Source organism: Macrosteles quadrilineatus, unplaced genomic scaffold (assembly GCF_028750875.1).
Source record: "Macrosteles quadrilineatus isolate MER2022 unplaced genomic scaffold, UCM_ALF_1.0 Scaffold_1__1_contigs__length_201487025, whole genome shotgun sequence".
Taxonomy (NCBI): Eukaryota; Metazoa; Arthropoda; class Insecta; order Hemiptera; family Cicadellidae; genus Macrosteles; species Macrosteles quadrilineatus.
Genome location: NW_026542594.1, coordinates 122,918,429 through 122,933,399, shown reverse-complemented (window position 1 = coordinate 122,933,399; position 14,971 = coordinate 122,918,429). Strand labels below are relative to the sequence as shown.

Sequence of the window (14,971 nt, the reverse complement as noted above, 5' to 3'; positions counted from 1 at the left end):
AATCTGTTTGTGGGCTGGATGTGGGATGGCCTGCAGGCCGTAGGTTGGAAACCCCTGCTATAGCAGATATAGAAACGAAATAGAATTGGGGTTTCTCATAACTTAATTGTGTTCCTTGTGGAGCACTCAAATTTAGTAATTACTCTTAGTCATTGTCAAGTAGTTCCACCAATTAATAGGTTGGTCACTTCCATTTAAAGTTTCACTTTAAAATTAAATGCATTTCAATATTAAATAATCAAATACATACATAATTTATGAATTTAAAAAAATTGTTAAAATACCACGTTTTTTAAACAAACTAAAACGTAGAAAATTATTTATAAATATGTATAGAGAATAAATACTTGTATGATTTAAAACGAAAAACGTGGGGTGCATGCAATAGCTAATTTACAATTAATTATGATCTTCACCTATTGAACTATTATAATATATTGCATGCACCCCACGTTTTTCGTTTTAAATCTTACAAGTATTTATTCTCCCCACATATTTATAAATTTAAATTATTTATACTTTTTAGTCTTTAATGTGTAAATACAGGGTTAGTAAAAAGTGTAGAGACCCCCTGGTTTTTTTTTAACGGCCCATACTAGAAAAGCTAAACTCGGCACACCATTATGGCATGTTATGAAGTACTTTTTGGGCATAACCGCCACTTGGCGTTCATCCCCAAAATGGGGGATTTTGGGGAAACTAAAAAATTTCAAATACAAAGACCCATCGAGTGACCCCTCATTTTGAAGGTCCTGGTAAAAGAAAACCAACAACGCAAACTAAAGGTCTCTATCTCAGTTCAGTAAAAAATGGCAGACAATTGAAATTCTCATAAGTTCCCAAACCCAAAATGGGGGATTTTGGGGGAAGTTAAAAAGTTTTAAATGATAAGCCCCATCGAGTGACCCCTCATTTTGAAGGTCATAATAAAATAAAAGTAACAACGCAAACTATAGGTCTCTATCTTAACACAGTAAAATATGGCAGCTAATTGAATATAAAATTGCAAGTTATTTGAAATTTCTAAAGATTTCAATCAGCTTCCATTTTTTACTGGATTGAGAAAGAAACCTCTAGTTTGCGTTGTTAGTTTTCGTTTACCAGGACCTTCAAAATGAGGGGTCCCTTGATGGGGCTTATCATTTAAAACTTTTGAGTTTCCCCCAAAATCCCCCATTTTGGGTATGGTAAGCAAGTGGCTATTAGGCTTAAAAAGTACTTCATAACATGCCAAAAAGGTGTGTAGAGTTAAGTTTTCCTAGTGTGAGCCGCTAAAAAATTTACAGCAGGTCTCCAGACTTGGAAAGCTGTAAGTTAAATTGAACTTCTGAGAATTTCAATTGGCTGCCATTTTTACTGGATTGAGATAAAGACCTCTAGTTTGTGTTGTTGGTTTTCTTTTACCAGGACCTTCAAAATGAGGGGTCACTCGATGGGTCTTTGTATTTGAAATTTTTGAGTTTCCTCCAAAATCCCCCATTTTGGGGATGTACACCAAGTGACGGTTATGCCCAAAAAGTACTGCATAACATGTCATAAAGGTGTGCCGAGTTTAGTTTTTCTAGTATGGGCCGTTAAAAAAATAACAGGAGTTCTCCACACTTTTTACTAACCCTGTATATTAAATCTATTTTATGTAACCTGTTAATACATAACAAACCCCTTTTTAACCTTAATCAGCTGTTGTTGCTACTATTCTCATAATCCTAATACTTTTGAATGTCTCAGGAGCAGAAACTGTACCTCTTAACCTCTGCTCTTTGAACATACTGTCAAATTAAAGTATTTACAGCTGACTTCAACTGATAAAATTACATTCTTCCAAAATGTAAACATTGAAAATTTGGAAGCCTGTGGGGCGCAGCCCAAGAGAAACATGAAAATAAAATGATATAATATTGCATCGTCATCCACTTTTGAGCTATGTTTCAAGTTTCAAGTCTCTAGCATATCGGGATGTTAGTATAAAATCGATTGCAAAATTTGTACCAAATAGACAAGAAAGCGAGCTCATAAAAAATGTTAAAATAACTTGTATTTTTGTCTAGTTCTTGCTTTTGAACTTATCTTATCCTGAAGAACACCTACAGGGTATTTTAGTGAATTTCCCATTTGGAGAATAAGTTATTACCATAGGTCTCATGGTAAGACAGTAAGTTGGACCTGCGACCGATTTATTTTTTCATTTTGATGTCCCCAGAGGTCAAAAACAATATCCTTTCAAATTAATATATATATTTTGTTATTATTTACACCAATGAGGGCTACTTTAAATGTTAATCTATACCTATATATCTATCTATTATATTTTATTCTATACTATTATAAAATTGAGGTGGTGTCTGTCTGTCTGGCTGCCACGACTAAAATACTAAACCGATACAGCCAATTTAAGCACACAGATTGTCCACATACCTAGGAATGTCATAGGACTATTCACTTCCCTGAGTTCCTCCCAGGCTACGCCCATTGGATGTCCAAAGTTTTGAGGTGAGGTTTTCAAAAGTAAATATTAATTAATTGGTCTCCATGGAAGCATGAGAAAATTCACAATCTTTGTTTACCTTTGCGTTGACATTTCAATGTAAACAGTCGCTAGAATGCATTGACATGGGGGATGTCAGTTAGTTGTCTCAGCCTTTTTAATTACCCACATAAAGTTGTCAATATAATCTCTCTACGGAATGTTAGGTGTAGTGGAATATACTTGAAGTGAAGTTGGCTTTTATTCTTGAACTGGGGCCTCCTCTTTATATGGTCGTGCGGCTTCATTGGTAGCAAATAATGTAAATAACATAGCAATGTGGCATTTCCAAAAAGCAAAAAAATACTGTAAATTGGCTGTTAGGTAAATATTGACGTTTACATGCATTTTTAATCAACGTATCTTATAAATGCAATCTAGTTTTAAATTAAAATGACCTTCCTGTCATGACAGTAGCTGCTTAACACGTTCGCTGCTGACCGCTAGATGCCGGGACGGCGCCAGGAGCTGAACTAACGCTTGTCGCTGCATAAACATTGCTGCCGACACACTGAATTACAGTAAAAACAGTAGTTATACTGGATGGCAATAAAACTGGCTTTGGACATAGTACCAAGCGATTCTGATAGATAGTAGCATTACCCAGGTTGCAGTCGGTAAAGTAGTGTCGCTATCTAGCAGAAAAGAGGTGGGGACAAAGCCCTGTTCTAAACGACCCTGGTGGGGATTTTGGGAAACTATATTTTTTATTGTCAGAAAAGTACGTCCCCACGAGCTGCAAAGAAATAAGTATAGGACGCTCGTGACGAGCTGGCTGATCCATGGAAACGTTAAACAACAATGACACAGCGTTGTATATGTACAACGCTAGCTCCTGGCGCCGGGTAGGCACGTTGTAAAAATACAACGCCAGCAGCGAACGTGTTAAATAGTATTTACTCATTGTGCTATTTTTTACAGCAAAAATTTTGTGTTATTTTCAATAATGTTACCAACCCAGTGGGCCACGGTCCGTAATATAGGCCACTGCAAATAATTTGTCAAGATAGGTACCATTTTAGGCAAGGTTTCTGTGTTTGGATGTTATTAGACACGTTAAGAGAACAATAAACTTCTTCTGCAGATAAATTATCTGTTGGAGAAGTATGATCGGAATTATAAAATGTCACATTGCGAGTTGAACATTTTGTAACTATATAGGTAAGTTACAGAGATTTTTTTAGGCTGCTGCTCAGTGCACTTTAAGAATGTATTTTTTAGGGATAAATTAAATGGATTTTGTTGCTGAGTAGCGCTAGTAAACATGCACAACCCTTTTCGTTAGTCTTATAACATTCAAAGGCTCTCTAAGAGTTCAAGTTCTTATTTACATATCTATATTATGTTTTCACTAAGATGAATGAATACATCAAAGTTACCTCTCTGAAAAGTCTGCAGTATATAGCAAGTTTCCAGCTTAATGACTTTCTAAATCATGCACATATTTCTACACAAGTATTTTAAAATGTTTGTAACATGTATGACAATAATCTCATGAACCTATGATGATCTGTCTAGAATAATATGATAAAATATAGGCAAAAGTGCTGAAAAATGCAGACACCAACCCGTAAAATAGATATAAGATAGTTCAATAAGAAATAATTGTAAGAGTTACTGTGATAAAAGGATTTTCCACTGATATCGTAATGGAACGTTATAATGCAAAACATGACATGATACAGACGAAAATCAATTTTAAAATCAGAAAATAACATTGCAAATACTTCTTTTGGACAATTCAGTAATTCCCAATAAATGTGTGTTGTTTAGTTTACAATTTAAATAAACGGTATCAGCATTCTGACACATACTTTCTCCCATAAGTTTGTCAACAGCCTTTATCACGTGTAAGCGCTAAGAGTAAATATACGGAAATGGGATTTGTACAATTTTGTTCGGAATTTAAAGGACTATAACATACCGAATTTTTATCAAAATCGTTCGGGCCATTTTTGGGAAAATCCGATTTTCCGTTATTTCATGGGGTTTTTATGGGAAATAACATAATTTACAATAACTTTTGCACCGTAATTTTTACAGAAATGGGATTTGTACCATTTTTTTTTAGAATTTAAAGGGCTACAACATACTAAATTTTTATCAAAATCGTTCGGGCCATTTTTGAGAAAATCCGATTTTTCCGGTTTTTTATGGGGTTTTATGGGAAAATCCCCATTAAAAATCAAAATTCCAAAAAAATGAAAAAAAATGCCTGGAGATACCATGGATTAGAACCTACATACCAAATTTCATCGAAATCGGACCACAGGTGTAGTCTCTAGCTCTGTACACATCCAGACACACACACACACAAACATCACTTCGAAAACCACTTATTTGGGTCCAGGGGGACCCAAAAGGAATATATCCACTCAAAACTCAAACTCGAAAATTTTGACGAAAATACTTTCTCCATATACTATGGTATAGGGGGAGAAAGTAAAAATGAACAGCTGTTTCATTAAAAAGTATTATCCACATGGCCAAAATGTAAACAAATCTGTAGAGGGATCTTTAAAGGCTTCTGGAGCAGAGCCCTAAAGGAATTTACTTCGTTTTTCTTTTTATAAATGATCTACAGACCAAGACCTTTCTTTTGACACCTCTACCAAGTTTCTACGCCCAGTCGTTCTCTCAAATTAGTAAGTAGAGACAAAGTTTCCAATTAAATATTTAGATTCCCCCATGTTAATCTTATGGGAGAAAACCCAACTTTGATGGCAGATCCTGCCCAAACTAATAAAGATTTCAAAAAACCAAAAACACTTTGTAAAACTACAGATCAGGGCCATTTTTTTACACTTTAATCATCAAAATCGGTCAAAAAATGTGGGAGGAGTTCTGTTTACAAAAATCGGCTTAGCGTATTATATACAATATATAGATTTTACACAACTATGTGGTAGGATTATTTATGTCATTGATTATGGAAAAAAACAAAGATTCTATAACCATAAGCTATGAAAATTATTTAAACAGTAGGACAATAAATTACAGTGTAGGTCATACTTTTTTGTAAAAATTTGGTGGCTCTTTGTTTATAAATTCAATCTACTTAACAAGTGTTTGGATTAGGCGGTTTGGTACATCCTCCCGTTGCGAAGCACGGGTACAGAAGCTAGTATAGACGAGTCGATTTAGCCCAAAAAAGCCTCTAAGATAGAACAAATTCCAACAAATGGTTTTTCGACGGTTTTTGGTAGTAATAGGTATAGAAAGTACCAGGAAAAAAGTCTACCAAAATCGGACAACCGGAAGTCGGGTTTTTCCAAGATGGCCGCCGCGAGGTCCTCAAATCGACAAGATGGCTGCAAATTCGTCGATTCATAGTTCCAGGATTGGCTGATTTCCACGAAAATTGGCAAACACATTTAGAACTATATTTCGAACCTTAAATATGAAAACTAGGCAGACAACGTAACCCAAAGATGAATTTTCAGGGTATTATGTGCTAAAAAATAAGATTTTTTTACCTCAAATATATGTTTTTCTAATATTTTGTACAAAGTTTGTTATAATTTCAAATTTATTTTTTCACCATTAGATTCAACACAAAAAACCTAACAATTTAGTATATTGAATCTTTGTTCTGCTTCAATTTGTTACAGAGATATTGAAAGTAATAAATTTAGTATGTTTTCTTGCCGAGATAGCTCAATGTTAATCTTATGGAGAATAAGCATAAATATTAATATTATTTTTCATTAAACTTATATAGATAAGACTTTTTTTTCTGCTTCATATTATCTGTTTTAATATTTTTTTACTAAAAATTCCTTTTTTGGCAGTTACCATTGCAGCAAACCTACGTATTCGGTTCCTCAGTTTTAATAATAAAGAGAATAAGCAAAAATCAATTTTTTTATTAGTCCGAGAAGTATAGAATATTACCTAAAAATATTGCAAGAAAACGTTTTATGGTTTTATGTTGTAGTTTTGGGTGTGCAGAGTCAGATTTTCCCAACATTGGACAGATTTTGAAAAAAAGATACCATAAGCATTTTCTATGCACAATTTTCTAAACATTGACTTGGGACCAACATCGATATTTATTAGGTGGTCAGTACTTTATTTCGATGGGAAACGTATTTTGGCCACCATTTTGGATCCACCTTATTGGATATAATTTTTTGTTGTTGTAACGACAGTGTTGTGACACATTATGACTATATATACTAGATTTTCACACATATTCCATTGTCGAAATCCGTTTTTAAATACATTTTTTTGTTTTAAACGTTTTGTACTTTGAAATGTTTTACGATTATTTTCCTTATCTTCAGTTAGTAGTTCATTCTTAAATAATTAATGATGCAAGGGCTTTCATTTGAGCTATTGATCATTAAAATTGGACGAGTTAGAGACGAGATACCAATCCCAACAAAATATTAAATTTAACTTTTTATAAATCAGTTTTTAAATGATTTATATATCGGGTTCTTAATACGTCACCAAGTTCTTTCTTGTCTCAAATTACTCAGTAGAGAATTGGTTTTTTTATTTTCTTAGTCACTAAATAATATCTGACTAATTAATAAAAAATGAGCCATGCACCTTAATTTAATATTAAGTTATTTGCATTTGAAATTTGTCTTTAGTTAAGTAAATATATCCCCAATTCTAATAACTCCCAATAAATAATCCATAACTACAGTAAAAGTCAATACTTTGATGAATCTTTTAAGATTATAAAGAGTATTGGGAGTTATTTTTCGATTTGGGGGTATATGTCTTAAGCTAAAGACTAATCTAGAAAAAAACATTATTGTTAAATAAGACAGACCCATATTAAATTTGTCACATTTTATTTAATGATTAAAAAAATTAACCCAAACATTTACTGAGTAATTTGAAACCAGAAAGAACTTGGTGGCGTATTAAGAACCCGAGATATAAATATTTTAATAAAAATATATTTCTAAAAAGTGAAATTTAATATTTTGTTGTGGTTGGTAACTAGTCTCTAACTCGTTAGATTTTAATGATCAATAGCTCAAATGAAAGCCCTTACATTACTAAATGTTTAAGGCTAGAACGAACTGCAAGCGTTAATATGTACTGGAGATATAAGTAAAAATTATCTTAAAAAATGTTCAAAATACGAAACGTCCTTAAGAAATGTATGCAGGAGAATTGTCGTTTGAATATATCTTTAAAACAAAAAAATATATTTAAAAACTCATTTTGGCAATGGAATAGGCGTGAAAATCTAGTTTAAAATAATGTGTCACAACATTGCCATTACCTACATAAAAAAACAATTATATCCAATATGGCCGATCCAAGATGACGGCCAAAAACACGTTCCCGATTGAAATGACACCGTCATTACATTAAAAAAAATATTATATCCGTTAGGGGGATCCAAAATGACGGCCGAAAACACGTTCCCTATCGAAATCAAGAAATGACCACCCAATAAATATCGGTGGTGGTCTGAAGTCAATATCAATGAAAATGCATGTGGATTTTTTTCCAATGTTGAGAAAATCCGTCATATTAAATCTTGATTCTAGGGGTTTTCCAGTAGACCGATTTTTGGCAATTTTTACTATGTTACTCTGCATACCCAACACTACAATAAAACCATAAAACGTTTTCTTTTTTAAGGTAATATTCTATCATTCTCTTTATGATTAAAACTGGGGAACCGAATACGTAGGTTTGCTGCAATGGTAACTGCCAAAAAGGAATTTTTAGTAAAAAAATATTAAAACAGATAATATGAAGCAGAAAAAAAAGTCTTATCTATATAAGTTTAATGAAAAATAATATTAATATTTATGCTTATTCTCCATAAGATTAACATTGAGCTATCTCGGCAAGAAAACATACTAAATTTATTACTTTCAATATCTCTGTAACAAATTGAAGCAGAACAAAGATTCAATATACTAAATTGTTAGGTTTTTTGTGTTGAATCTAATGGTGAAAAAATAAATTTGAAATTATAACAAACATTGTACAAAATATTAGAAAAACATATATTTGAGGTAAAAAAATCTTATTTTTTAGCACATAATACCCTGAAAATTCATCTTTGGGTTACTTTGTCTGCCTAGTTTTCATATTTAAGGTTCGAAATATAGTTCTAAATGTGTTTGCCAATTTTCGTGGAAATCAGCCAATCCTGGAACTATGAATCGACGAATTTGCAGTCATCTTGTCGATTTGAGGACCTCGCGGCGGCCATCTTGGAAAAACCCGACTTCCGGTTGTCCGATTTTGGTAGACTTTTTTCCTGGTACTTTCTATACCTATTACTACCAAAAACCGTCGAAAAACCATTTGTTGGAATTTGTTCTATCTCAAGTGCATATATTGACTCGACTAGTAGGCCTACTATTATAAAGATGAGGTGGTGTGTGTCTGTCTATCTGACTGTGTGTGTGTTTGTATGGGATAAACTCAAAAACTACTAAACCGACTGGGCTCAAATTGGACAAAAATAAAGCTACAGCTCTGAGGATACATATAGAACTATTCCCACTTTGATATTGATCTAGGAATCGGCCCCGCGGGCTTTCAGAGTTCTGAGGTGAGACTTTTGAATGTAAATATTGATTTTTCTCCATGGAAACAGTCTGAGTCTAGCAGTGGCTAATGTTAGAAGTGGGGAATGACCAACCCATTTTGGTGATTTTGCAGACCTTTTTTGAAAATTCTTAAAAATTCAACCGAACAAGTAAACCTAGGCAACCTTATATTCATTTTGTTCGGAAAGAACAGGAGAATCTAGAAATATAATAATGATTTACACAGTGTATTTTTCAGTAAAGTGAAAAAAATAAGAAACTTTTTTAAATTTCAAAAGCAGCCTCGGTAAAATTTTTTCTAAGATTTTTCATGGGAAATTCATTATATACATTTTATAGACTATCTAATTCCCTACATAGAAATATATATATCATGTTAGGAAAATATTTTTTTTATAAGTTTTTGGGGCGAAATATAATAACAAACGGAGAACCGAAAAAAATGAAAACCGTACAGTGTTAGTTTGTGTTGTAAAAAGTTATATAATATATGTCTATACTGTACTAATAATGATATATACATGTTTGTAAACCTAATGAAGTAAGGAATCCAAAAAAGTCATAAAGTTTATGGTAAAAATCTATAATATTAAAACGTGACAGGGTTTTTTATTTCACGATTCTAAATCAACCACTTGACGGATTTTCATGATTTTTGTGTTGAAAGAAAGATAATTTTGAAAACTAGGAATGTCGAAGCCATAATTTTAGTTTAGGGTCCCAGTTTTTTATTTTAGATATAAGTTTTAATTTTTTTTAAGTCTAGCAGCCGACGCAAACATTTTAAACTAGCTTTTGGTATGATATAATTTGCTTAACATAACAGCTGTAAACATTCAGCGTTTGTGACACAAATTCAGCATTTGGATATAAATTAAAAGACATACTAAGGGTTGACGTATTTATATTATGTGTAATGCTGACCATTGATACGTTAAATTCTTCGGTAAGAGGATGACAGATTAAATCAATATAATACAGTAAAATACTAGGATGTTCAAATTATTTTGTAAAACAATTTTTGATTTGTTTTAGTGCAATACAATTTGTTTTAACTAACAGCTGGTTGAATATAAAAATATTCTTTAGAACTATCAGGTTAGTTTATTATTCTGTGATTTTGCCATTGGTTATAGGAAATGAGTAAGATTCTATAACCACTGATGTATACAAAGTGTTTTCAAAGGAAATCTTTTGCAAATTATTTGTCTGTTCGACTGTTTGAGGAAAGAATAGGAAAATAACAATGTTTACATGTGTTAATTCATCTTGGCAGCTTTTTGTTTTCAGTAAATGTTTAACCACTTGAACTTTGCTTGGATTAGAAATGGAAATATTGATATAACTTCAGTTTTAGTTGAACACTCAATTCCCGTACGTAGGTCGGGCCAATCGTAACTTTTTATTTATAAATAAAATAATGATTTTATATTTTAGCGATTTTGTGAAAAAAATTCATAGTATTTAGTATAAAACTTTTGTACCAAATGTTTTTCTTCAAACTAACATAATCATCTTGCAGTGTATTCAATTACCTACACAAAATTGTAGGCTGGGTATTGTTGGGTAACAATTTTTGTTTTTACGTGTTAGGGGCATAATAATATAATAAACAGCAAACCGCAAAATACAACCTTTTATAAACACAATTTCACACTATTTATATACACTATGGTTATACAACACACACATTTTTCTAACAATATGAAATAATAACAAATTTAGTAATAAATCGCGGATAACACAAGAGCGAAAACTCACCGGCAACAACAGGCAATGGCGAATACAAGGCACTTTGTGTACGAGACCTTGACAGTAGTGACGCACTTTCGTCGTCTTCCTGAGAGATAACGGAAATAACCCTGAGCGCAGGGCTGCTAATTCAAATTCAAATTCAAATTATTTATTAACTCATAACACCTTTTGGAGTACAATGTACATAGATAGGAGTTTTGTCAATATTTATAAAACTAATACTACACTGATATATTTGATATAACTAATTACAATTATTCAAACTTTAAAAATGTAATAGTAATACTGTAAACTAACTAAAGCATTTCATTTCATTTCATTCATTTGTACAAAAAGAAAAAATATCTGTCAATTCTTAAAACTAAGCTCAAACTACATGACGAAATACCAGTCTGGTCTGTATCAGGACAGGATATAGGCTTTGTCCTGTACCTATATAACTCTACTACAGCAAAAAAAAAAAAAAATAATATTAATAACAATAATAAATAAATAAAATAAAAAAAATAAAGACTCTTTCTTAAACCATGGCACAACTTACCCTTCAAAATTATCCAGAAAAAATTCTTCAATGCTATAGTAAGATTTTTCCAATAATAATTTATTTAAGGTTTTGAAGGTATTTTTTGATGAATTTTTGCATATGGTTGAAAGCTTTTTTTTTTGTTTGAAAGTTTTTGCTACTATCACAAGCTACGTTTCTTTCTCTTCAAAATGACATACTATATAACTAGTAATGATAACTTATACTGTATGTAATTCATAATTTCCGTACGATTGCCTAGCGACTGTTGGCCATTTGTTTTACATTTTTCATAAAATCGTACCGGTTGTCCAATCAATATTTCGTTCCAAATATCACTACCACAATGAAGATTAAATCAATGGCTATCCAGTGGTACCACCCACAACATCCCAAGACGAACATTACCTGAGCAGGGTAATGCCAAACAAGTCGTGTTTTGCCAGTTCCCAAGTGTCGGCTGTAAAAGTCGTGCCGCAGTTATATACCTGCTACAGGGTTTGTTTATGTAATAAATGAAAGTTCAGAATGTGATATTTCGAATGGTATATATATTGTTCTTATAAGTGTTTTTATACCGTTAAAATAATTTTGGCCCATACCATCGCCTTACGATCGTGGCCATTCTAAGCATCAACGGCGAACGATCGTCCCGCGATTCATACTTTTATAAATTTTCCTAAATTTATCAATATTTTAAGTGTAAATTTTTTTCTGTGTCATTGGCAACCTTAGTTTTTAAGGCAGACATATTTATTTTTATAAATAAATTCTCTTCTCTGTAGGAAAAATATAATGTGTAACGCAAAAGCAAAGTGCCACTTTGCGCGCTAGTTACACAAATAACAATTGTAAGTGAACGTTATGTACATCCAAGTAGGATTTTGAGGTTAAACGGTTTATCTGCTCCTCATGTTGTAATGTGTTGTAGGCGAGGGCCAGTAGTGGAAGAGCTATGCTTCTCATCACTGACATTAGCAACTTGCTCCTGTGTGTAAGACACATTCTACCCTCTATTTGCAACTCTGCACCAGAGCTAACTGGTGTTTCTGCTCTTTCGCAGGTTTGTATTAATTTATTCTTTTTGAAGACTTATTTAATCAATATTTTTCTCATATTCATCTACACTTCTGCTCTTGAACATTGGTTGATCCGTTTTCTTGCATGCATCAAGAAATTGTTGTGAAATCATATAGGCAGCTTTTGCCTAATATATCTGGGGGCTACCTCTTTTTCACGTGTACCACTAATGCTATAAATAAATTTAAATTTATTTTTGACAATTCCGGAAGCATGCACTAGTTCAACCAGTGTACATTAGTAAAAATATGAACTGTTCTGGGATAGCCTCCTCTAATACAAGACTGTGGCGAGATAAAAGTGGCAACACCACTGTCCTGGCAAACCGAAACAGCTGTTGCACTTATGATGGAGCGTCTGCGCAATGTTTTTGTTTACATGTTTGTTGTTACTGTTATTACCATGGCAACAGGCTGGCCAGTGTGAAGTTGCCACCCACCAACACTGTGTCCTTGTATTACTATTATTACTTGTGTTATTGTGCTTTGACAGTATTCAATTTATTTGTCAACGAGTCATAAGAATACACAGCTGACTCTGGCCACCTGTAAAGTAGACTAAGAAATAATAATTGTGAACATTGATTTGACGTCCTTTGTTAAGGGTGTAAATCTTAACACATTATGGTGATTTAACACGTTCGCTGTGGGCCACTCACCGGTGAGTGCTCTAGCTCTTTCTGCCACGCTTAACGCTCACCGGTGAGTGCCACCATCACCTACATTTCATTCAATTTCTGAGCAGCAGCACACTGGGAAGAACGGGTAATTTAATGTCAGCGTTTAGCTAGGAATGGGTGCTTTATTGTGGTGCAGGTTGGTGGTACATTTCCCCGTAAAATTCCCTTCTAGTAAGCTTAGAAATCAACTTGTCCTGTTTTTTCTCCCTCCTATTGGCAATACAATGGGACCGGCTGGTTCCAGACAGTGCTCCTGCTATCTGTGAGTTTTTCAGCAAACTACGTCGACACTCATCGTAACGTAGAACATCACCGCACGTCATTTGCTATTCGTCAGACCGAAATATTTGAAAGCAAAACAGATCCGCTCGTCACTGCGCCGCACCGGGATTATGCCCGCCATTTGGTGGGCCCCAGCAAATGTGTTAAGTAGGCTACAAATAATATGAAATTTATTTTTTAAATGCAGGTTGTGAGAGATGTACATGCTAAATGCCATGCACTTCTACAATGCTTGCTACTCAGGGGAAGTCCTCTGAGCCTGTTGTACAAGGTAGGTGTACTACACTGCTTATAATGTTGAATGAATTTGAGCTCACTCTTTGAAGTTACTTCATAAGGTTGAAACCACATGTTGCATAAACTGTGTTTAACCATAGACTAACCAACACAAGTAGACTTCCCATCCCATTGTCAATTTTGAAGCTCGTTTTTTGTGTCTAGTTCATGTCCGGCGACACTGGTGGCTAGTGTCGACAAAATTTTGTTTCTATTATTTTAGAGTTAATTTAACGGTTTGTGCTTTACTGTTTGATAATATAACTAGCGGATGAGTTATTGTTTGTGTTTATATCATTTTATTTGGTTTAACGGGGTGTTAAATGACTGAAATAGCAAGAAACAAATTGTAAACAAAACATGACATCTACAGTGCACCGGACAGAACTAATGATAAAATTGGCTTCAGCTGTTCCATAAGTATGGGAAATCTACCAGTGAGTATGTTTTATCTATAGTTTAACTTATTGACTTTAAATTGCCAGCTGTTGTAAAATGTTATTAGCATGTGTTAATAATTAAAACACATGCTTATTTATTTTGAAGATAATGTAAACATAAATTAGTTAGAACTAGACGAAGACGTATGAGGTATAAGTAGACGGTGGCGTACCCGACAAGTTGTACCTGCAGATTTTTAAGAGGTACAAATAGACGTAGAGACAACTAGATGTAGGTACAACTAGACGTCCGCACCTTCGTCAAGTTGTACCTACAGCTTTGGACGAGGTACAACTAGACGCCTGTCGCCAAAATGCAGCAGGTACAACTAGACACCGGTATAAGTAGACATCGACCCGAAGAAATATGCTTTTTATAAAATCAATCCTGAGGTAAGATGATGTAAATATTGCTATCAAACTGGATATGATTGCAACAAACCATACTTTTTAAAATTTTATTTGGGTGTTTTCTAAATCATTGCAATTTTTTAAGTTTTGAAAGGGAACACGGTTCAAACCCTGGTCTTATTATTATCCAACTTCGACCTTTTTGTTAGATAGCATAATTAATTCCTAGCCCAATGACAAATGGCATCTGGGCCTGAAAACGATCTCCAACCATGGAATCGAACCAGCGGCCCTCAGATTGAAGGCAAGCACTATAACCACTCTGCTACCCAGACAGTTAATGTGCTGGTACTCAAACATATCATTAATTATACATTTTACTTAGTATTTATTGACGAAGAACTGTGTCCAAAAACCCCCGTCACATTTTTATGACAAATTAGTAAATTTATATTTCCAGGTCCAATGGGTGGGGTTCAGCTCCTATAGCCTCCCCTTTTTGGACCGCCACTGTAAACTGAT

At 33.6% G+C, this 14,971-nt stretch overlaps 1 protein-coding gene across 1 annotated transcript in view; it reads left to right on the top strand.

Annotated features, from left to right (window-relative positions):
• LOC128984248 (uncharacterized) overlaps positions 1-14,971 on the top strand; it is a 188,647-nt gene that overhangs the window by 42,187 nt on the left and 131,489 nt on the right. Inside the window, exons 6-7 of the mRNA XM_054403554.1 lie at positions 12,273-12,404; positions 13,570-13,653. Of these exons, the coding sequence (XP_054259529.1) occupies positions 12,273-12,404; positions 13,570-13,653 (216 nt within the window). The remainder of the gene's footprint in view (positions 1-12,272; positions 12,405-13,569; positions 13,654-14,971) is intronic.